Genomic DNA, 25096 nt, shown 5'->3' with positions numbered 1-25096 from the left:
GTGTCTGAGGGTGTCTTGATTACCCCAACATGTCACTCTTTTGATATACCACATCACATTAAGCATGACCTTAATGCAAAACATATTTTTCATAAGCGTAGAATAATTTCTGAATAGTAATATGGCTGAGCCAGAAGGGAGCTCAACCTACTGTCCATCTGGATGATTCCTGCTGTGTATGAACTGGCTTAATTTTCAAAGGGATGTATGGTCATGTGACAGCAATTCATATGTCCAACGTTGTATTCTCTTTGGCCCTGTGTAGTCGATGCTTACAAATTTAGTATAATACCATGGAGTAGGAAGTTTTTTTTTTTTAATTTTCTATTTTGAGGGATCAGTATAAGAATTAATTTTAAATTGTCCATTGAGTTATTTTACAATTGTATAATTAGAGCCTTGGTGAGTACAAGTATTTCTCAGACTTATTGTCCTTTTTCTTATTCAGATTTAGTTTCTATATCTTATAAGGTCATCTATTCCTTTTGCCTAAAATAATACTTCATAATTTCAAACCTGTGGGATTCTACTTTATTCCCATTTGTTTAATCAATAGTCTTGTAATTGATTAGTGTAATCAATAGTCTCTAGCTTTTCTAAGATTTTAATTTATCTATTTCTAAAAATTCCAAATCCAAACTGCCAACAACTTTGCTAAATCACTCTTCCACCTGTGTACTGAATAGATTATTATGTCCTATATTTTGTATCACAATAGAATCTATTTTGGGGTTTGCCATGCTATGGCATTGATGTAACTTTGTGCACTAATTTCATTTTTTAAAGCATTGATACTTTATAATAAATTATAATGTTTTCTAGAATTAGAACCTTTTCATAACTTTTTCCTTCAAAAATGTCTTTGCTTTTGAATATATTTATGAATCCATCAGATTTTAGAATCATTTTTGACTTAAAAAATCACTCCAATTGGTATTTTGGTTAGATTTGCATTCAGTGTGAACAGTAATTTTAGAAGAAAGCATCCTCTCAGTTCTCCTCCTCATTTGCTCCCTGGTCCCATCTTGGACCACACAGTGTCCCTGTGCATGGAATATTTGGCACCCTGGATGTTCATCTCTCAGACAATCTTCCATCTTCTCATTGAACTCAGCTGTGGCAGAAAAAATACTTGCCTCCTACATCCACTAGCTCAAACATCCCAACTCTGGCCACAATAAGTGGAGATTTTTTTTTTTTAAATGCAATTCAATATGTATTTAACTCCATTATAAAAATAATTGCTCAGGGGTTCACTGAATACAGTTTATTAATTTACTAATAACTGATGCTTAGTTTGTATTCCTCGCCCCCTCCCACCCCCACAGTGGAAACATAAATAACTGCTTTGTAAATATTTTTAGATACTTATTCAATTGTTTCCTAATGAAAAATACAATGAGTAAGAATCTTTGGGGGCTGGGGTTGTGGCTCAAGCAGTAGTGCACTTGCCTGGCATGCGCGCGGCGCTGGGTTCGATCCTCAGCACCACATAAAAATAAAATAAAGATGTTGTGTCCACCGAAAACTGAAAAATAAATATTAAAAAATTCTCTCTCTCTCTCTCCCCCTCTCTCTGTCTCTCTCTCTCTTAAAAAAAAGGGGGGGGGATCTTTGGGTCAGAGAATGTACATTCCCAACTTGGGTACTTATTGTTTCTTTAACTTCCAGAAAGATTGTGCCAATATTCATCTAATTCCAGGGTTCACATTTAGCTTTAATTATCTGTTTGCTTTTCTCCTTTGATTCCATGAGGGAAGAAACATTGAAAGAAAAGCAATTGTTTTTTAATGAAAACCAAAAGAGAGGAAGAGAGAGGGAGAGGGAGGAGGCAGGAGGGAGGAGGGAAGAGGGAGGAGAGAGAAGGGAAAAGGAAGAAAGGAAGAGGAAAAGGGAAAAAGGGAGAAAAAGAGTTTGTTTATTTCTTTTTTCTCAATATACAAATACTATAAAGGTTTTTAAAAAGTTTTCTGGAGGAGGGAATTTTGGCCTTTGATTATATGATTTTTGGAAGCCCCAGATCACCTGTGACTGTAGTTGGTATTTGGTGATTGACTCTCTGCTAGGTTTGATTCATGCTTCATTTGAGCTTATTGTGAGAATACCAGATTATCTTTTTTTTTTTTTTTTTCCCCCAGTACTTAACAACAAGAACCTTAAAATACTTCTGGGAAAGTCTCCTTCTCCATGAGGTTTGCATCAAGAGGCCCCAGTGCACCAAAAACACAATAGAGTTTCATGCTTACTTCAAAGCCCTTTGTTTTCAAGGGCAAGGGCAACAAACTAATTATATGCTTTGCTTCAGCTTCCTTGATATTCTAAACTTATGATGTTTTTCTCCTCTCTCTGCCAATGAGATCTTGTGATTAACTTCTCCCCCTGCTGGTTGTCCCCTTTCCTTCTTAATTCATTACAACTTTATGTTTTGCACAGAAGCTTTTCATTCTACATAGTTTTCAGCTGTAACCCAAACACATTCTGTATGAGCCACTTGAAGAATTTTAAGATGAATTTAAGTTCATTGGAGGATGAACTTAGTCTGCAGGTCTGAGCTTCTGTCCAAGTTGCATTGCAAATTAGTTCAAAGAATCTACACAAAATAATTACCTTTAGGTTTCCAATGTGTAAAACAGACACAATATTTATCTGTTTTGTTGTTTGCCATGAGGATCATACACTGGATGAGTATATAATGCTCTAGGATTATGCAAGGAAATTATTTGAGAATGGGATTAATTTTCTTATCTCCTTCAATTGTTCACTTCATTCGCTTTCAGAAGTATGGGTTTACATCGCTAGCAGTCAGAGAAATGCAAATCAAAACCACCCTAAGATACCATCTCACTCCAGTAAGATTGGCAGCCATTATGAAGTCCAACAACAACAAGTGCTGGAGAGGATGTGGGGAAAAGGGTACACTTGTTCATTGTTGGTGGGACTGCAAATTGGTACAGCCAATTTGGAAAACAGTATGGAGATTTCTTGGAAAGCTGGGAATGGAACCACTATTTGACCCAGCTATTCCCCTTCTCGGTCTATTCCCTAAAGACCTAATAAGAGCATGCTACAGGGACACTGCTACATCGATGTTCATAGCAGCACAATTCACGATAGCAAGATTGTGGAACCAACCTAGATGCCCTTCAATTGATGAATGGATAAAAAAAAAATGTGGCATTTATACACAATGGAGTATTACTCTGCATTAAGAAATGACAAAATCATAGAATTTGGAGGGAAATGGATGGCATTAGAGCAGATTATGCTAAGTGAAGCTAGCCAATCCTTAAAAAACAAATGCCAAATGACTTCTTTGATATAAGGGGAGTAACCAAGGACAGGGTAGGGACGAAGAGCTTGAGAAGAAGATTAACATTAAACAGGGATGAGAGGTGGGAGGGAAAGGGAGTGAGAAGGGAAATCGCATGGAAATGGAAGGTGATCCTCAGGGTTATACAAAATTACATATAAGAGGAAAGGAGGGGTAAGAGAAGAATAATACAAGTGGAAGAAATGATTTACAGTATAGGGGGTAGAGAGAGAAAAGGGGAGGGGAGTGGAGGGGAGGGGAAGGGGGATAGTAGAGAATAGGATAGATAGCAGAATACATCAGACACTAGAATGGCAATATGTAAATCAATGGAAGTGTAACTGATGTGATACAGCAATCTGTATACGGGGTAAAAATGGGAGTTCATAACTCACTTGAATCAAACTGTGAAATATGATATATTAAGAACTATGTAATGTTTTGAACGACCAACAATAAAAAAAAAAGAAGTATGGGTTTAATATCCCTTATCCAAAATGCTTGGGCCCACAAGTGGTTTAGATTTCAGAACTTTTTCGAATTTGGGGGTATTTGCATATAACAATGAGCTATCTTAGGGATGGAACCCAAGTCTAAACATGAAAATAAATCTATGTTTGTTTCATATAAACCTATAAACATGGCCTGAAAGTAATTTTATACAATATTTTAAATGATTTTGTGCATGAGGCAAAATTTCAAGGTGTGGAATTTTCCACTTGTGATATGATGTGGGCACTGAAAAAGTTTTGGATTTTAGAGCATTTCAGATTTTTGATTAGGGATGTTTAACCTATACATTTCATTCAATCTTGGGAAATTAGGAAATCTCATGTTTGTTCAATGCTGTTTCCCCAGTCCCTATAGCAGGGTCCAATGTGATATACATTTCCTAATGAATTTATGAGAGGATGTACATATTTTTTTATTGTTCTGATACACCACAATTTATTAATCTGCTCTTTTATTAATGGGTTTTGCATAACTGCCATTTTTTCATTCATAAATAATGCTATTGTAAACATTCTTGAACATACCTTTTGGTTCAAGTGTTGAATATCTTTCCAATGACTGTGTTATTAGGTTAAAGTCAGTGTAGTATAAGTAAATTAATATGGTTCAACCTATTATATATTTGTTGAATTATTGTCTCAAAGATTTGAAAATCCCCAACTAACTTATTAATATTGTCAAACTGTATTCCAAGTTCCTGTTGATCTACCTGCTGCCTAACCCTTGGTATTGCCAGACTTTTTAGTTTGCCCCAAATTGGTGGGTATAAAATGGCATCTTGTTGGAACTAAATTTGTGTTATATTGATAATTTCATAATTTGCTCTTGTCTTCTTATATCTTTTGACTGTTTTCTATAATTTATCATCTCTTCATTGATTTAGACATCTGTATGTATTCTGGACATTACACTGTCATTTATGCATGTTGAAATAGATTCTTCAAGTCTGTGACTAGTTTTTCTACATTTTAAGTACCCTTTTTAAAGAACAGAGATTTGAAATTTAATATAGTTTAATTTGCTTTATGTTAAAGGGTTTTGTGTCTTGTTTAAGACACAAAGCATAAGGTATATTTTTTTTCTAAATATTTTAAAATTTTGTTTTTCTTTTTTCAATTTAAGACTTTTGTATCCCATAGTGATAAGGATCTAATCCATCCTTTCCTTCTCACCCCACTGTCAGGAAAATCAATTACGTGGCACAATTTATTGAATAGAAAATTCTCTTCTATTTTTCTGTCAACTACTTTTAAAATACATCAGGTTTCTGTGTCTACACAGCTCTGTTCCTGGTTTCTTTATGTCACTTCATAGGTTGATTTGCTTATTGTTGAATGAATGGTACACTGTCAATTTAATTACTATCATGTTTTGGAAAGCTTGATATGTGGGAAGATGAGTTATTTCAACCTGTTGATGAAAATTATGTTTAATTTCTTTGATCTTTGTTCTCCTAAATATGTTTTAGGATCAGCTCATTAAGTATAACAACAGCCCAAACTAACCAGACCTACTAGAATTCCAGTGGAAATTTCATTGAGCCTATGTATCAATTTGTGTAGAATTACAGAATTGCAATGGACGCATAGATCCACTGAGTAGAACTGACAGTGTTATAATACCCCTGGTCTGAGTTTATGTTTTTGGGTAAAAGTTGCATTTCTTTTATTCACAGATTTCTGTCTTTCCTATGCTTAGAAAATTTCCTAGCCTTGAGTTTTTAACATATTACCTTTTCTTTTTTTCCTTCATTCCCCTTGAGGGAACTCGTCCCCTGCCCCCTTATACTTATACTTTAAGATTCAGCTCATGAGTTTTCTTTTTGTAGAATATTTTTGGTCACTCTCTTCCTCTTAGTTCTTTGGAGATTTATTGTATATCTTGTAAACAAAGCAATGCAATGTTTGTTTCTAGCCAGCACACCACTGAAAGCAGAAGTGTTATTGCTGAATTTTAAATTTTATTTAAGTTTTATTTTGGCTAAATTTCATTGCCAAGCATTTTTTTCTCTTCGGGGTTCAAGATTAGCATATTATCTGGGTTCTTTCCTCACTGAGAAAAAGAAACACACACACACACACACTCACTATGTTTTTTTGTTGAATGGCAATTGGATGTGTATTTTATATATATATATATATATATATATATATGTATAAATCACACATATATTTAATATTATATATAAACACACATAACTTTCCCATATTACATATAATCACATACTTACTTTTCATATATGTATTTAATCCCACTTGCTTTCTCTTACAATATTGTGATTATAGATTCATTGACATCTAGTATCGAGTATTTTGAAGAAATGTTTAAGGTCAGACTGATCTTCCCCATCTTATTAGGGAGGTGACTTTTCCCCTGTCTGAATACCTATAGTATATTTTCTTTGCCTTTGAAGATCAGGAGTTTGAAGTTCACTACACATAGTTCAACTATGGCTTATTTTTTTTTCCTCTAAAATGTAGTGGCTCTTTCAGATTAGATAAACTCTTCCTCTCTGTTGTGGTCTGGGTTATATCTCCTAGCATTTTTTCCCCCCATTTGTTGAATTCTCTGCTTTAGGAATGCCAACTATCCTTATGTTGTATGGTTTTTGCTTGTCAAATCTATTGGGTTTTCTGAGAATATTTTTGCCTTTAAAAATGTTTTAAAAGATCCCTATTGCTATCTCTACCCTGCTCTATTCCAGCACTTCAAATCTAAATCTTTCTGTGTCTTCTAAATCAGTTAAAATTTCATAGTGATTATTTTTGTTATTTTTCTTTAGATGCATAACCTTTCTTTGCATTTATCTTTTTTGAACTCTTGTTTTTTGTTTGCTCTAATTAAACCATGCTTCTTTGCAAAGCAGTTATTAATTCTTCTTCCTATTTGAGTTTCTTTCCTGTCATGCTCTATGTATTTCTTTGGCTTGCACTGTTCTTAGTTTCTATCCATAGTGTGTTGAGATAGCTGTTCTGATTTCTTTTAATCTGACTCATACTTGGGCAGCCCAGCCAGAGTATGATACTTGTTCTTGACTCTTTTCAATAAATCTGAGGCCCATCTGATTTCTTCTTCAGGCTTTAGGGTGATCCCCGAGCCTGCTATACTCTGCTGTTTTCTTTGGCAGGAGGAAGGTCCAGGTGATAGTGGAGATGAATGGGGACCCATTTGAGGTGGGACACAACCTTTATTAGTCTAGTTGGGCTCTGCACTCTCCTTTGCCATTTTGTTAAATATTTTGTACTATGTTCTTTCCATTCATTTGAGGAAGTTTTTCCCCACTGTAGATTCAGTACACATTTATATGTGTAGCTGAGGCTTCTCTGGAAGAATTAATTTCAGTGCTCACTACTCTTGTCTGCTCATTCTCTCTAGCTTTTCTGTTAGAGGCTTTAGGGAGACTGGTGTGGGATGTTATCTCCATAGGCATGGGTCCTGTGAATAGCCACAAGCATTGTGTGGGCAATCATTATGGCTTTGGAGACTCTGGGATAAATTGGAAAAGAATCATGTGGGCTTTGTCTGATCTGCTCTGGAAACTTATTTTTTGACATCTTTGTAATTTCTTTCTTTTTTTTTTCTTTTATTAGGCAAAGACAAATTTCTCCCTCTCTCCTCTAATTTCTTTCCTCTTCCCCCCTTAATTTTGACTGGGGGAAGGAAAATTCTGTGAGGAAGTTTTTATATGTCATTCCATCTGAGGTCCTTTATCTATGAATTTTTTATCTATGAATTTTAATGCATGGCATTGCTAAGGTCTCCCTGAATGTCATCTGGTATCAACTGTGCTGAAGGAAAGACTTCTATTGATATTTGGGCTGGGGTATGACAGGAATGGGGAGTGGGTCAGAGTCATAGTATTCAAGAGAAAGCCATGGTGAGAGGTAGTGCAGGGGCATGAAGCTCACAGGTGTAAATGGGGCGTTCACTGTGCTGTGGAGTTTCCCTCCTACTGGAAGAATAGAGGGCTTCATAGTTATTCAGAGGGTGACTATTGTTCTTTGTAAGCACCAGTAAGTTCTATGGGTGATTCCTTTTGTTGAGAGCAGAAGTCATGGTAGCATCAGCCTCTGGTGCCTGTGAACAGCACTGAAGCCCTTGTTTCCGCTTAGATCAGATATCTGGATTCAGAAGTCAGTACTGGGGCCTGGAGTGGGGAGAGAGAGCTCCTAAAAATTAATCAGAAATCCTTCCCATTAAACAGCGGTTAGATTAGAAATGTTAAACAAGATCCAAGGATAATAATGACACCTGAGAAGAGAACCATGCTATAAAAATGTGATGAGAAAAAGAGGCTACTTTCATGCTTCCAAAGAGAAAGTCGAATGAAAGGAGGTGATTCACTTGCTCACAAAGGACAGTGACACTGCAGAACTCACCTTCAGAATGCTTTTCTCTTTAATGGAGTAGTGTCAAATTCAGAACAATGGAAGATTTTCCCACTTGTGTTTTTCAAAAGGGTCAGTGACCAACTTGTAAAAAACAAAACAAAATAAAACAAGCCTCCAAAGTAATTATTAGACTTTTATTTCAGATCCTCAGAGGAACCTTAGTGGTAATATGTAGAGCTGTATTTTTTTTTTAAACCGTGTTGTTCGAAACTAGAAGTTTGTCATTGATTTTCAGACTGACTGTAGCTTCAGAGTTCCTGCTATTTTAATTTGGCAGGCTCCTTTAACTTATATTGCCTTTGAATGTGGGAAAATAAATAAGACACTAAAAATACAAAGATAAAAAGTTGATTGCATGAAAGGTTTAGATAATAAAAAGGCAAATTAAAAATTAGAGAAAATATTTGCTTAAGGCTAAGAAAAGTGTAAATTATTTAATTAGAAGACAAGAAATGATGATTTATAAGTCAGAAAAAAAGAACAATTTAATAGAAAAATGGGTACCTAGAAGAGCAGGGAGTATTATATAAGGAATTATTACATACTTCTTAAAAAGATTGATCTCAATAATTAAAAGTTATTTATTTTTGCATATCAGTTTGATAAAAGTTTGACAAAAATTAAAAGATTTTTAACCTTAAGTGCTACTGAGAGTTTGATCAGAATTAATGAGGATTTATTATATATATATATATATATATATATATATATATATATATATATATATATAGTTGATAGACCTTTGTCCTTTATTTTACTTATTTATATGTGTGCTGAGAACCAAACCCAGTGTCTCACACATGCCAGGCAAGTGCACTACTGCTCAGCCCCAGCTCCAGCCCCAGCCCCTGATTTAGTTTTTAATGAAGGAATTCTGTTTTTTTCTATTGAGACTAAAAATCCAGATTAAAAATTACATACACTTTGGTCTAGTAATATTATCTCATAGATATATGTACAAAAGTCAGCAAAACAAGTAAAGAAAACTCATGAAAGTGTGGGCCCCAAACAGAAAACCATGCGAATTTCATAATTAGGTAATTGGTTAAATAATTCTATAATAGAAGACTAAGTTGTCTTTAATAGCAGTGAGGCAGATACATAAGTTTTGATATGTAAATTCTTTCTGAAAATATTACTTATGCTTATATATAGTTCTTAAATGAATTAAGAAAGCTAAGATAATTCATCTTTTGGGTGATTGTGTAACAGTGGTCCACTTTATGCTTTGAATAAAACCCTTGGTACTCCGCCACTGCAACTTATTTTTTAAATGGACCACTGTTTCTTTCTCTTCCTCCCTCCTTGCTCCTCCCCAATATCTCCCCCTCCATAATCTCAGGGGAATCTTCCCCATCCTAGGCAGAGTTATCTGACCTTGAGCACCATCTACCATAGGAACAAAGTAATCCAGACTTTGGGGAGTACTGGAAAACCTCAGAAATGACTATCCCCCAAATTGACAAGTGAATTACATCTCCAGACAGAGAACATGTGGAATGTGGCCTTTGAGTCATCTCTTTAAAAGCCCACTCCCTTCCTTCCTGCTGATGGTCAGAATTACAGCCTTTGGGACAGAAGCCCCCTGTGTTTCTTCCTTGCTAGCAAAGCAATAAGCCTGCTTTTTCCTTTTCCTCAAAACCATGTCCTTGTTATTGGATTGGCACTGGGGACAAGGACCCAGCTTTTGGTAACAATTGCTTGTATACTTTTTGTACTTTTAAAATTTTCTAACCATATATGTATTTATTTATTTCTAATATAAAAATTGTTATAAGAGTCTCAGGTCTACAAATGATTTTCCATTTCTTTATAACCCATTGTTCTAACAGTAGAGCAATCAATGTCATTGAAAATGAATGAAAAAAAATTATCATTTTTTTCCTTAATAGTAACAAATCATTGTTTAATATGAGATACATTTTCTGTATTGCCTATTTATACTCAGAATTAATTATAGAATCCTCCCCCACCACCTCTTGACCCCAATCCTCTTAATACATTTTTAAAATTCTTACAGAGAATGACCAAATGATTTGAATAAATTGCAGCCTTCTGAGTGTTCCGGACATTTCTTTCTAGTTTTAAGCATGATCCCTTGAACCAGAGGGTGCCCTCCTCCAGATCTTCTGTTATCAGAATGTGTGATACTAGGTTTCAGTACAGCCCAGAGAACTTTTTATCATGTTATATTTTCTGATCCAACACCTCATACACTATTTCAAACAGGGCAATTTCTTTTTCTCCTTTAATTACATCAGAGATTGAGTTTTAGGTCTAGTGCACTCACACATTTCACACTTAGATCTGCGGCCTGCACTTTACAGAGAGGGGGATAGCAATGGCAGTTTAAGGTGCAAAGGAACCAGAGAGCCCAGAAGTTCATGTTAGTTTAGAGCATTGTAACTTGGGGTCCAAAACAGTAAGACACACTGCTGGGATTGACTGAGCACCCTTGAACTTGCAGATTTCCAAGTCGCTGTATGAATTAATTCTATGCTTGGCCTGTTTTGTGTTTGGCTATCCACTTTTGTACTTATAAAATGATATGGACTGGGCTGGAGCGCTCAGCAGGGGAGTGCTCGCCTAGCATGTGCGAGGCTCTGGATTTGATCCTTAGCACCACATGTAAATAAATAAAATAAAGGTACTGGACCCACTTATGACTAAAAAAAATTTTAAAAAAAGATATGTCCTGCAATCAGTAAAGCAAGAACCACATTCCATGTGTCAAAAATGGCATTTCTTTTTCTCTTCTCTTTGACAATTCAGTTTTGTACCAAATATCACAGTTCTTTTTTGGTAACTCTTTTGGATAGCCTGTGTCTAGAGAATTGACTCTAACAGTTTTCGAAGTTTATTCCAATTTCAAGAAAGTCATTGAAGAGAAAAAAATTATTTAAACATAAACAAATATTCCTTGATTGAATCTGGAAAAACCAGAAGCTGGGCCTGGTGTGAGAAGGACCAGGAGATGATATAGTCATGGACCAGGATGAGGTGACAAATGAACTGGGGCCTATAATGGAACTTGTGTCCCAGTAGTTGTTGTAGTAGGCGTGACAATGAGTTTCTTTAAAAGAAAAACGGACTTGTCAATCATCCTTCAAGAGGTGGAAATGTTGTAATGCTTTGCAGTTTATTCAAGCACTTTTTTTTTTTTAACAATGTATATTTCCTCAGGTCCTTTCCCTCGCAGAATTCTTCTGGCCTTGTATCCTGTTCATGATTCTGACAGTACTTCGTTTCCAAGAACCTCCCAGACATAGAGACAATTGTAAGTTTCACTTAATATGATTTTTAGATTACAAACCTTCAGAGAAATAAGAGATACTCGTTCCTTTCTTCTTCATCAATGCTGAATTATGAGTGGAATAAATGGAGAGTGTTCCATTCTAATAGTAGCAATACATCTGGGGTATGTGCCAGTAAGCAGCAATTTGGATTTTTTAAATTTAAAAATGATAGTCACACATTTGCTCAATTTAGCTGACAGCTTTATCCTTGCAACTAAACTGAATCAATTTGGACCTAGGGAAATAAGACATTTTAATATAGGAAAAGTGGAACAAGAGGTTAAAGATGGGAAATGCATTTCAGTTTACCACATGGTACTGGTGGTGATGGTGATGGTGGAGACTGCAATGATGATGGCGATCATGATGGCGATGTCCTAATAAACCATCACTGATAACTCTCTGGGCTCTGGGAACATCTGTCAGACCATTTTGTCTGTCTGATTTGAAACCTCAACAGCAACATCCCTTGAGAAACAATGGCCTGCTCTGTTTCTATTTACTATGCCACTTGAAATGTATACAATGTGGTCTACTCTGCAAATTTCTCTTGAATAAATGATTATTGAATGTTGAGGATTTGTCCAAAATAGGTTTTCTGTTATATTTAGGTTTTATATATAGGGAAAAAAAATGGCCCTGGTTGTTCTTTGTTGTTTGAGGACTGTATTATGTATTGTAGGTTGGGACAGTCTCCATTCAAAAGTTTTTCAGAGTTCCTATTTTATAAACCTATTTATTTATTTAGTAAATATTTCTCTAGTGTCTTTTATGTCCAAGGCCTTATTGAGAATAAGACAGAGAACCTGGTATTCCTTTGCCTTTACAGAACTTGCTGGAGGACTAGACCATTACAATGATAAAAGTATCATGTTGGGGATCCACATAGGAAACAAGTATGTTTGGATCAGGGCTAGAGTCCTTAATCTCTGACCCAATATTCCATTGTGGTGGCTACCATTCTTGACACATTCTTGAGAGAGATGGGACACAGAAGTAATACTAGGGAAATGTACCTTCTATTACTTGCTGAGATATGACCTCCAGTACCTTTAAGGTCTCCTGTTCTACAACACTCAATCATGAGTCTGCTAAGAAGTTCATTTTCCCCTTAGCTTAAAAGTCCAAAAGTTTATTTTTCATTCATTCATTCATGTTTGTTCATTGATTCAATCATTAAACATTTAGTGAATGTCCTCTATGTGCAAACAGTGTGCCCAATACTAGGCAGAGTATGTCTCCATGTCTTGGGAAGTGAGAGAATCTCCCAGACCAAACTAGACTTCTGGCTGTCACCAGGGTTTCATATGCTACAGCATAGATGATCAGTGACATCCAAGTTGCCTGTAGTCATCAGGGGATGACTGTTTCCACCCTTTCAGGAAGTGAAGGGCAGTAGGATTGGGGAATGTGTGATCAGTACTTTTTGAAGGAAGCTAGCTCACTGTAGCAATGTTGTCCTGAAAAGTCTTTGATTCTATCCAGTGAAGAAAATCAGTTTTGCATCATATGATATTTAACAACTACACATAAAAATTTCAGAAATCAAGTTGCACTAAACTCAGAACTTTTGCCCAAACTTTAACATTCCTAACTTACATGAGATGGGAAAAACATCTATTCTTATTCTTTCCATCTATGACTAGGTTACAAAGGGCTTTGCCTGAGGGGACTGGCTATACAACAGAGGTGTTGCCACTTCGTGAACAGGGAAGTATGTAGACCCTAGGGGAGAGGTATTTGGTATAAAGAGCTTTTGGTTTTGGAGTCCTCAGGCAACTTTCAAATTAATAAAAGGGTTAATAATCTGATATTACAAATTACGATTCTAACTTAATAGGTATTCCACCTCTGGTAGCAGGTGTATGGACTCATTTCTTCCTTGCATCTGTGTCCAGGTTACTTGCAACCCCGTGATCTGCCCAGTCGGGGTGTTATGCCCTTTGTCCAAGGACTTCTTTGTAATATGGGGTCAAAGTGCAGGAACTCCAGCTTTGAAGAGTCCACGGATCACCATTTTCGGTAAGAGACACACAAACGTCCTTTACAGATTCCCAGGAAGTTGATGCACATAGCAGAAAGCTTGCTCTTAGGACAGCCTTAATAATTTGGGAGAGATCAGGGATCATGAAAGTGCAGAATTCAGAACTTAAAGAAAATTGGTTTTATTAAATTCAAATTTTACATAATAATGACTCCAACTAATGGTTAGTGTCTGTTAGCAGGAAACTGTATTTCAAGACTCAGAACAAATGCTGATGAGCAAATCCCATTTGCATGCAATCGTTTGTTTTCTGTCCATTAAACTCTGACTTCAAAATCATTTGCTTAGTCAGTTTTTCATTTTGGTGCCAAGGGTCCCCCAAACAAGCAATTTTTTAGCTACCTACTGGGATTCTGTCTTCAGCTGAGATCAGTCAGCTCTTTCTCCTCTGTCTTGCCACATAACTGGACTGCAGGGAAGGTAGGATGCCTTCTCTGATTCTCTCAATGCTGAGCTATGCTGATGTTACCTGTGGCATCAGTTGGCATTGGGGATTGAGATATTTTCAAGTGAGAAGGGTCAAAGTGAATATACTTAAAGTGGAGGATCTGGAATGTTCTGGAAAGTTCTCCCAGGTGGAGTAAAGAATGGAAAAAAGTGACTAGTTGCTATTAGGCATAGATGTAGGTTTTATTATGTCTATACTCATTGGTATTAACAGTCTATGGCATTTAAATATGAAGTGAATGTTAAATTATAAGATCTCTTTCAACTTTCAGTTACAAGAAGAAACTAAAAGTTCCCAGATAATTTTGGACACAACTGTACAATAGTTATAAAAGTTGCCATCTTGGTCCATTTGGGCTGCTATAACAAAATATTATAAACTGGATGGCTTATAAGAAATACACATTTTTTTTCTCATGCTTCTAGAGACTGAGGAAATCCAAGATTATGGAACCAGCAAATTTGGTGTCTGGTGAGGGTTCATTCCGTACAGACTGCACCTTCTAGCTGTGTCCTCACATGGGGGAAGGCTGGAGAGTCTCTCTGTGGTCTGTTTTACAAGGACACTAATTCTATTTACAAAGACTCAGCCTCCAGGAACTAAATGCCTCCAAGGCCCCATCTCCTTATATCACCTGAGGGGTTTCAGTTTAATATGTGAAGTTGGGGGGTAAGCAGATATTCATATCATAGCAGGTGCGTTTGTTTTAAAGCTAAATAATATAAACATATGCTGTAAAGAGTCATTTGAAATTTCAAGTATAAGATTATAATCCTAAAAAGTTCCATTATCTGTGTGTGTGTGTGTGTGTGTGTGTGTGTGTGGTGTGTGTGTGTGTGTGTGTGTGTGAAGAGAAAGTATACATGCAGAACTCTTTCTTCCTGGGAAGTACTCTGGAATTCTGAGGCTTATCAGCATTTTCATTTCAGGTGTTATATCTGTACCTTACACAGAATGGGAAGTTTAAATGATATTGAAATGGAAAGAATAGAGTTTTTCACACACACATTCCTGGCTCTATGATCTTATGGTTCTTGTGAATCTGCACAACTAACCAATCTCTCTGCATCTCAAGGTTCTCACTTACCTACCTCAAGCGTGCTGGATATTCAAGGAAAACCAGGAAAAATAATCTAGTGTGATACAGGGCACAGACACATGCAACCAGAGGGAGTTAATAATAAATTCTTAGTACAATGGTTATAACAACTGTAAGATACTTTTTGACATTAGGAAATTTCTTTCTCTCTTTCCTTCCTTTCTTTCATGTTCTTCCTCTTCAACATCCTTATTCCAATTTGCAGAAACTCAGCGATTTCAAAATCAGCTTTATGAGAGTTCTTCATACCACATTGCCATCATGATAGTCAGTTAAATAATTTGCCATCCTCACTAAACCTTTGATTTTGAAAAACCAAGAATAAAATTACTCACAGTGTCTGCCAGTTCCCAAGGCAAGTGTGAGAAATGCAAGATGAAATAGAGAAAGAAAATCATCAGAAGTGAGAAAAGAGGGAAAAGTGAGAAAGAAAGAGAAGGAAGAACAAAGAAATGTACTGGTCAGGCTTGCTTCTGGTTTCAGACCTGGCCACTGGCAATCCTCACTTCTCCTTTGCTCTCTTTATCTTTTCAAGTGTGAATTCGGTTGAAGGTCAAAGCCATAAACGAATAGTCACTTCTGTTTATTTTCTGTGCTAATTGTCTCACTTTAACAAGACCTGAAAACAAATGTTTTCAAAGTCTACTTAAACATTATTTGAGTTAAGTTAGTTCATGAATTTTTATGACTTTATTATTCCCTAGGCAAAGTTCACTGTGGATGGAAATCCCTGGTATCAGGTGATGTGGGTCATGATTATGCAAACCAGCTTCCTCATTTCAGGGTGTTAGCGGGCTTCCCCTTCACTCTAATAAGATGATTTCAGAGCAAAACAGGAACCATTTCCTACAGTGGATTAGGTGGGTGTTACCACAGAGTGTTATGGAATGTTCCTATTTTAAGATAAAACAGAGAGCATAAAAGCAAATGTAAAATGCTTTATAAAACGCCTGTGCTGTCTAAAGCTCCTTCCATTCCCTTCCCACAGTCAGGTCTTCAGAGCTGATGGACACTATTAGCCATGCTGGAAGGTTCTTCGTGCTCATTCAACAGTGCCTGGTGCCCTGCTCTCTCACCTGGTCAGCTGTTGAGTCTTTCACTTCTGGCTCCTTTGAATACCTTTTAACCACTTCCCAGTGAACTCCAACAACTCCTTTTTTACGGTCATTTTCATTTTACGACATTTTCATTTTTGTTTTTCTCCATTGTCAACTGTACCCAGGTCCTTTAAGGCTCTCCTGCCCCTTGGTAACCACAGCCTCCTTCTCAGTCTTGTTTGACCATTGCCTGTGGATGCTTCACCTTTCATCTTCCTAGTTAGGATAGCATTCTTCAGATACTCTTTTAGAGTGCCTTCCAAATCTTATTAGTCTATAATATTCTTGGGCCCAGAGTCCAGCTTCTTTCCAAGGAGCTGAACCTTCCTTCCTCCATCCAAAGCAGCTAGAATTTGATCCTTGTTTCTTTTTGTTGTTGTTTTTAGATACACATGGCAGTAGAGTATATTTTGACATATTATACATACATACATGGTGTATAACTTATTCTAGTTAGGAGCCCATTCTTGAGGTGGTACATGATGTGGAGTTTCACTGGTGGTGTGTCATATATGAACATAGGAAAGTTTAATTCATTCTACTGTCTTTCCTATTTCCATCCCCCTCCATTCCCTTCATTCCCCTTTGTCTAATGCAATGACCTTCTATTCTCCCTGCCCTTGTTGTGTGTTAGCACCCACATATGGTTTTTAAGGTTTGGCTTATTTCACGAATGTCTCCAGTTTCATCCATTTACCAGCAAAAGTCATAAAGTCATTCTTTTCTATGGCTGAGTAATAAACCATTGTGCATACATATACATTTTCTTTATCCATTCATCGGTTGAAGGGTACCCAGGTTGGTTGATTCTTGTTTCCAAAAGATTTTGCTGACATGGAGAAGCACTGATATTGGAGACAGGATGAGGAGGACTTCTTGCCCCATCCCTCCCCCTTGGAACCCCCTTCTACAGTGATCAGTATCTCCTCTCACATATCTCAGTGTCTTCCATGGAGTCCTCCACTTTTCTTTTGCTATTGTCCCGTCCTCCCAGACTTCCATAGTCAAGGTCCTTCCTCTAATGTATGCAGACAGCTCCTGAGCTGGTCAGTTGCTTCCTCATGATGATCCACATTGACCTCTGCACGGAGAAATGGTCATTTTCAATGGTCCCAGGGTTTATTTCCAAGCCCCTTTCAGTAAGTTAGTGGAAAGCTGGGGAAATCGATTCTTAGTAGAGTATTGAATCATATGATCTTAATATATCATTTAATTTACTTTTTCTTCATGTCTTTCAATATGGGCTTATCCCCCCATGAAGATCAGGCCTATCTTTTGTTATTTATTTTCCTAGTTACTTTATGCTTTTAAGAATATATTTTGATGAGTTTTGACCATCTATGCACCTGTGTAACCACCATCATGATCAAGATGTAAAGCAATTCAAAGCGATTCTACTATTTCCCCCAATTCTTCTGTGCCCCATCCCCTATTGAACCTACTCCAGCTTCACTTTCTTTCCCAGTTTCAAGCAACAATGTGTTTACTTTCTGTTATCTAGGTCTGATTGGCCTTTTCTAGAAATTCATATAAAAGACATGTCTTTGGAGTTTGTTTTTTTTCAGCCAGCAAAATGTAATTCAATCCTTTTTAAATTGCTAAAGTAGCATTCCATTGTTTGGACATGCCTCACTTTTTTTATCCATTCACCACACATCTCTGGACAATTTGGGTTATTTCCAGTTTGCCCATTTATAAATAAATACAAGGAAAGGTGCTATGAGCATTAAAAAAAGTCTTTGTGTTAACAGATACTTTAATATTTTTTTCCTGGAAAATAGCTAGGAGTAGAATGGTTTGGATGTACTTTTAGCTCTATAATAAGTTTCTACCCTATTTTCAAAAGTACAGTTTTACACCGACAATATCAATGTATAAGAGTTCAAGTAGCTGAGCTGGGGGTGTGGCTCAGTGGTAGAGTACTTGCCTAACAAGACCCTGGGTTCAATCCCCAGTAGGAAAGATCTCATTGTTCTACATCCTTGCCAGTGCTTGATATTGTGCTAATTTATTTAATTTTAGTCATTATGTAATTGTATAATTTTATTTAATTGTAGTTTTTTTTTTTTTTGCATTTTCCTGATCATGAATGTTCTTGAGCATTTTTTCATGTGGCTGCTGACCATTTGAATTTTTGTGTGTGAAGTGTCTATTCAAATATCACCATTAATATTTTATTTTTGATTATGTTGAATTCTCAGAGTTCTTTACTTATTCTAGATATAGTCTTTTATCAGATGTGTATCATAAATATTTTCTTCCAATTTCTGACCTATCCTTTGAAGAGTAAAGGCTTTTCACCTTGATAAAATTAAATTTATTTTCTGGGTTTTTTTTTGTATTTTCCCTATTAAATAAATATTTTCCCAACAGAAAATCATTAAGATTTTTCTCCTACATTTTCTTTAAGAACATTTAGAAGTTTAACTTTTGTTTTTGCTGTATATACAATTCATTTTGCATTGATTTAGCTTATGGTATGAAGTAAATATTGGTGTTTATTCTCCTTACATATAGATATGCAGTTCTGGTATGATTGTTTAAATGATGATCCTGTTTCAGCAAAATACATTTGTGTGTGTGGTGGAAATTAGTGGATCTGATGACAGTGTGAAGATCTCTTTTTGGACTCCCCTATTTCATTGATCTTTGTGATTCCACTCTCCCTAGAGTAAAATCCTCAGTAACTATAGCTTCAGAGAAAGTCTTAATATCAGGTAGCATAAATCAGCTAATATAAATTCCTCAACTTCTCTTCTTTTCACAATTATGTTGGCTTTTTATGTCCTTTGGCTTTCCATATAAAAAATCAGCTTGCTAATTTGTACCAAGAAAGTCATCTAAGATTTCTATGGAGATAATATTCCCAGAAAAAAAGTCTTTTTGAGATTTAATTTACAATACCATAATTGACCCATTTAAAGTGTGCAATCCAATAGTTTTTGGCATATTCAGAATTGTGCATAGATGAATTTAATCATCACAATCAATTTTAGAAAATTTTCATCACCCCAAAAAGAAAAATCTATATCCCTTAGCATTCATTCTCTGTTTCCCCCAATCTTCCCTCCCTTTAGTGCTGGGCTTTCCCTAATCTACTTTCTGTCTCTCTAGGAACATTTCATATTTGTAAAAATTGTTAAACTTATTTTTTAAATGTTTTGACCATTGGCTTCTTTCATTGAGCAAAATGTTCATCAGTGATGTAGCATCTGTCAATACTGCATTCTTTTTTTTATACTGATGAATCTATTATCCATTGATGATATTTGAGTTCTTTCCTCTTTTTTGACTATTGTAAGAAATGGCAGAATATTCATGTATGAGTTTTTGTGCATAGATGTGTCTTTATTTGTGTTTTGATGCATGTTAGGTCGTCTAGCCTCTGTTTAATATTTTTAAAAATTGTCAGATGGTTTTTCAAAGTGACTCCTTCTCACTGGCAGTGAATGAGGTTCAATTTCTCTACATTCTCACCAATATTTATACTTCTGTTTTTTGGCTTATAGCTATGCAGGTAAGTGTAAAGCGATATGTTGTCCCAGGGGCTTACATTTTAATCTATAGATTAGTGGGAAGGGAATTACCATCGACACCAAATTTTCTAAACCATGAGTGGGCCGTGTTTGTCTCTTGGTGCAGTGGCATATGCCTGTAGTCCCAGTGATTCAGGAAACTGGGGCAGGGAGATTGCAATTTTGAGGCCAGCTTCAGTATTTTTGCAAGACTCTGTCTCAAAAAATCAAAAGGTCTGTAGATGTAGCTCAGTGATAGAGCGCCCTCTGGCTTTATCCACCAGTACTCCAGTACTGCAAAAAAGCACTGTCTAAGTTTTCTTGAACTTCTCTCAGGAATGTCTCTGTAGTTTTCAGCGTTATACATGTTTCATGAAATATATTTCTAAGTATTTCATGTTTTTTTGGTTTATTTTTAGATTTTTCAAAAATATGAGTAATGATTTTTAGTAGTTTAAAAATATGTCCTTCAGGTTTTATATGTACATGATTATATATATCATGTGGAACTGTTATTTTAAAATTTTCCTTTCTTATCCAGATGTCTTTTATCTTATTTCCTTGGGATTTATTGTGCTCTTCTGTGTCTACCTTATTTAAATTAAACCATTGATTATGGAGCTTTTGTAATACAAACTCCCAAAGGTGTTTATTCCTCTCTAAACACTGCTTTGCATCTCACAAATTTTGAAATGTTGTGTTTTCATGTGCATTAAGTCCAAAAACTTAACTGATTTTTTCACCGTGTTTTCACTGTTGACCCATGGATTGTATTTGTAGGTCAGATGTTTGACTTCTAAGGATCTGAAAAATTTCCTGAAATCCTTGTTATTGACTTGTATTTAATTCTTCTGTGGTCAAGGTACATCCCAGGTGATTTTTGGCTTGTTACAGTTTGTCAAGGCTTGTTTTCTGGCCCTGGCTTGTGGCCTCTTTTGATGAGTATTTAATGTGTTTCTGAAGAGACTGCTTTCTGCTGTCGTTGGGTGGAATGCTGTGTAAGTCATCAATATCTTACTGATTTTCTGTCTATGTGCTTTATAAATTGCTGAGAAAGGAATTGAAATCTCCAATCACAAAAGTCATTTTCTTTTATTGTTTTAATTCTATTAGTTTTGGCTTCATATACTCTGAAGAGCTGATGTACATGCATGCATATTTTCTTCATTGACTCACCTACAATGACAGAAAAACAGGCAAATTCATGTATACTGTTGAGTATGCACACAACATAATGGTTATAATAGGTTTTGTTACATATGCAACATACTGTATAACATATAATACATATTATATGATCATATTTAAGCTCTTTATTCCTGGCTATATTCCTTGCTTCGAAGTCTACTCATATTTATATTTATATAGTCAAGGGATTTTCTTTTGGTTAGAATTTACATGATCTTTTATTATCTACTTACTTTTCAGCTATATGTGCTTTATATTTAAAAATAGCATAACCTGACAATGTTTGCCTTATCTTTAGGTCACTAATATTTAATATACTGGATTTAAGAATTGCTACTTAATTTCTACTTGTGCCATCTCTTTTATACTCCCATTTTCTTGTTTTATTGTCTTGCTTATGCAAATTAAGCGTTTCACGTTATTTCCATTTTTTATCTACTATTGACTTACTAACTGTACATTATTCTAATGGTATATGATGATTCATGCTAGTACATTGTTATTGGTAGGAGTATTCCTAGAAGTAGAATTGCAGATCAAGAGCTAAATAAAACCTTTGATTTTGTTGGTGTTCTCCAAATGACCCTCTATGGAATTGTGATAACCTGCATTCCCTTTTATAAAATATGAGGATATCTCTTTCCCAAATAAAGCCAATAGAAGATAGTGTTGAACTTCTGGATTTCTGCCATTCTGACATATAGGACATATCTCGGAGTTCATGGCAGAAGAGTATGGTGGAGGGAAGCAGCTCACATCATGATCAGAGAGCAGAGAGAGTGGTCTCCACTCGCCAGATACAAATATATACCCCAAAGCCATGCCCCCAGTGACCCACCTCCTCTAGCCCATCCCACCTGCCACCAGTTACCACTCTGTTAATCCCATTAGGGATTCACTGATTAGTTTAAGGCTCTCACAACCTAATCACTTCCCCTCAGAATCCTCTCCCATTGTCTTAAGCATGAGCTTTTGGGGGACACCTCACATACAAACCATACCACCCTCCAAGCAGATAACTAAAATAATGATATTGTACAATATAAAAAATGAAAGAGATAGTGGTACAATACTGGTGGGTAGATTACAGGCCTTATCAGTTTTCATCCATTTTACATGCATGCATCTGTGTGTGTGTGTGTGTGTGTGTGTGTGTGTATTTATTAATGAGTAGTGGTGGTTACATTACTCATTAGTCTGAATTAAGACCAGTGCTGATGAACTACATTTTAAGAAAAGGACTGTGAGCAGCCTGTCTCTGAGTAGCCTGGGGAAGGGGGTTGTCATACAGAAGGTCAGCAGAGGTTGACGATGTTCAGGAAAGTAGGGTTTGGCCCAGTCCAAAGGTCAGTTTGCCTATAATCCTAGCTACTCAGGAGGCTGAGGGGGGAGGATCACAAGTTTGAGGCAAAGATGGACAACTTATGGAAACCCTGTTTCAAAATAAAGAATTGTAAGGGCTGGGGGTATAGCTCAGTACTACAAAAACAACAAACAAACAAACAAACAAACAAAAAAAGTTCACCTCTGCTCATCTGATGGGTATGTCCACAGCCCAATTCAAAGAAAGTTGATTTACATGTGGACATACCTAAAACTTGACCAACAATGGCCTCCTGGCTCTCTTTTAAGGGCCCTGAACTAATACTATTACTCCATTTTTGTTTTCTTCTATGACACACCATTTAGTACTTAGAGCCATTGTTTTTGGTCTAGAGTTTGGAGATATCTATATGATTTATTTATTTATTTATTTTTAATAGACCTAAAGAAAGCCCCAAAGAAGAATTCTTGCTTTCTTTTTTTTCCTTCCTCAGATGAGCATTTCTCAACTTCACTTCTCCTTTTGGTCCTGGGCTGATTACAGATTTCGAAAAATACTTCACCCTCCAAGGTTTCCCATGTGAACCCCTGCCCTGAGTTAAAGGTGGATGACCAGGGTTGGGGTCCCACATTCCCTGGCAAGCCCTCCTTCTGCCAAGAATTCCACTCAGAGATTTCCTCACTGGTTTTGATGAGAGGGAGCAGAAATATCCCAAAGCAGAATTCTTATAAAAATTATTTCTGCCTGTGGATCTGGTTATCTTAGAAATAATTCCAATTCAATAATAACTTTTCTATTCAGAAATTAATAAGTAAAAATTAGTAAAAGTTGTAAGAGAGAAAAATCCTACTGCTTCCATAGCTGATTTGTCTTTGTAGCTCTTGTGTGAGACTGCATCTCATATCTGCATTAATTATACTACTGATGTTACTGGAGTCGGAGGCCAGAGGACCAACTCTGGGGAGTCCCATCAAATCCAATCTGGTCACTTAACCCTAAAAATTAAATGGAAAGAGGAATCATGAAAAGCAGAAAAGGAATGCCAACCTGCATAACTATACTGGACAAAGAGGATCAGGGTTTCCCTGTCTTGGGGGGTACTGACATGAGCTTCCAGATTAAATACACAAGGGCAGCAGAAGGGTGCATAGTTAAGCAGTCTTGGCCAAACTGTGGTGTGGTTGATCATCATCTCATGATTGGTCAGGTGGGGACTTCTGGGAGGTGATAAGAAAATTTTCTGGGGGCAGTTTTGATTCTTAACAACATATTTATCAATCAGACCTGTTGTTCCTGCAACTCAAGGTGAGAATCAGAGCAAATGGTCTTGGAATTATAGCCAAAGAGACAACTGTAAAATGGAAAATTTTTTTTACATTTGCTGGCCCAAGTGAAGAGTCAACATTCTTCAGCAGCAGCAGCCTCAAGGTCCTTGTTGAAGTGCTACTCACCCACATTCTAATTTACAGAGATGCTTTCACCAACCCTGCTAGGTGGACAACATCATGATTTTATTTTAAACATGATTTTCCAAGGGTAAAATTGTTTGCACAGTAATTTGACTACTGGGGGTCTCTCACTGGATCTCAGTTTCCAAATCTACAAATGAAGGGACTGGCCTTATCATCATTTCCAAGGCCCTTCCCACAGTGGGCATCCGCAGGTTCCTTGTGGAATTGCGTGGATGCATCTAGGTGTGACGTTTGGCCCTTGGACCTTTGAGGGGTGATTCTTGGTGTTAGTCTGAGGTCTGAGAAAGTTTGGTCATTTCTGCCAAGTGGCCTTCTCCTGCATTCTTCATTCTCACTTCTTTCCTTTACAACTTCGTTCCTACCTGGCAAAGTCAAGCATTACCTAATAGAAGTCTAAGTAAGGAACTGGACTTAGGAAGAAATGGCTCCGCCTTGGGTCTTGTTGCAGTGCTGGATTTCTCTGGTGCTCAGGAACTTCTCTCATCAACATTTAATCCAGGATTTTCTAAGTATTTTCTTTCTGTTATAAACAATTCTCATGCTGGTAGTAATTTGTAATCCAGTCTTAAGAACACACTGAGGTTCTTTTGAAGTAACAATAAGAAAAAGAACATAAAGTCTGCTCATTATTATAGGGGAAACTCATCTTGAATTACATCCATCTCTATAATTTGATAATTGGGTGGTTTCCCAGGAAAGGCCCATGTTTGGGTGAGAAATGGGAGCATGAATCAACAGTTATGGCTTTCAGAGGTCACTCTCAGCCTTTAATACAAGGCCTCTACAGAGAAGTAGCAAGTAATTTCTTCTTGTGATTTTGTAATTCTGACCCATTCAAGTGAAGGTCACACTTTGAAAGGTGAGATTTCCATGGGGCATGGCAGCCTCCTGGGGCAGGATGTGATCTCTGTGGCCTGGACTTGGTTTGCTGCTCACAGTCTGGTTGCTTTTATCAAACACATTTAGGTCTTCTCTAAAAGGGATGTGACCCAAAAGGAACTGAGTTTATTTTATTCTTCAATACATATTTGTTGAACTTGCTCAGACTTTATGATAGGTCATGAGGATTAAATGACAATGTTTGTGGAAGGGATTTTACTCTAATTCTTGATATAAGCAATGTTATTTTTTCATGGTAGATTTACATGTTGATGACTGTTAATCCACTTTGAATCTTCTCTCATTTGTAAGGACATGAAATTGAAAATATCTAGAAGGTTCTATTATCAGGAACTATTATCCTCAATTTTTATGTGTTTTTTTTTTCCTTTTTTGGATATTCTAATTTAATTGGATACTTGTAACTTTAACAAGTTTTCAGCAACTTGTGATGTGATTTGCTACTTGATTTCAAATCAGTAGTTTCACTGATTAAAACGAAATTCCTAGAGATTAGATG

General features: G+C 36.4%; 1 protein-coding gene across 1 annotated transcript in view; it reads left to right on the top strand.

The window, feature by feature from the left end:
• The window catches only part of ABCA13 (ATP binding cassette subfamily A member 13), a gene marked incomplete at both ends in the record, with an annotated part of 438366 nt that overhangs the window by 9852 nt on the left and 403418 nt on the right, over positions 1-25096 (top strand). The window contains 2 exons of the mRNA XM_081283275.1: positions 11398-11491; positions 13409-13532. Of these exons, the coding sequence (XP_081139401.1) occupies positions 11398-11491; positions 13409-13532 (218 nt within the window). The remainder of the gene's footprint in view (positions 1-11397; positions 11492-13408; positions 13533-25096) is intronic.

Source organism: Spermophilus citellus (assembly GCF_964194105.1).
Source record: "Spermophilus citellus genome assembly, chromosome: 3".
Classification (NCBI taxonomy): domain Eukaryota; kingdom Metazoa; phylum Chordata; class Mammalia; order Rodentia; family Sciuridae; genus Spermophilus; species Spermophilus citellus.
This window is presented reverse-complemented; position numbering and strand designations above follow the sequence as displayed.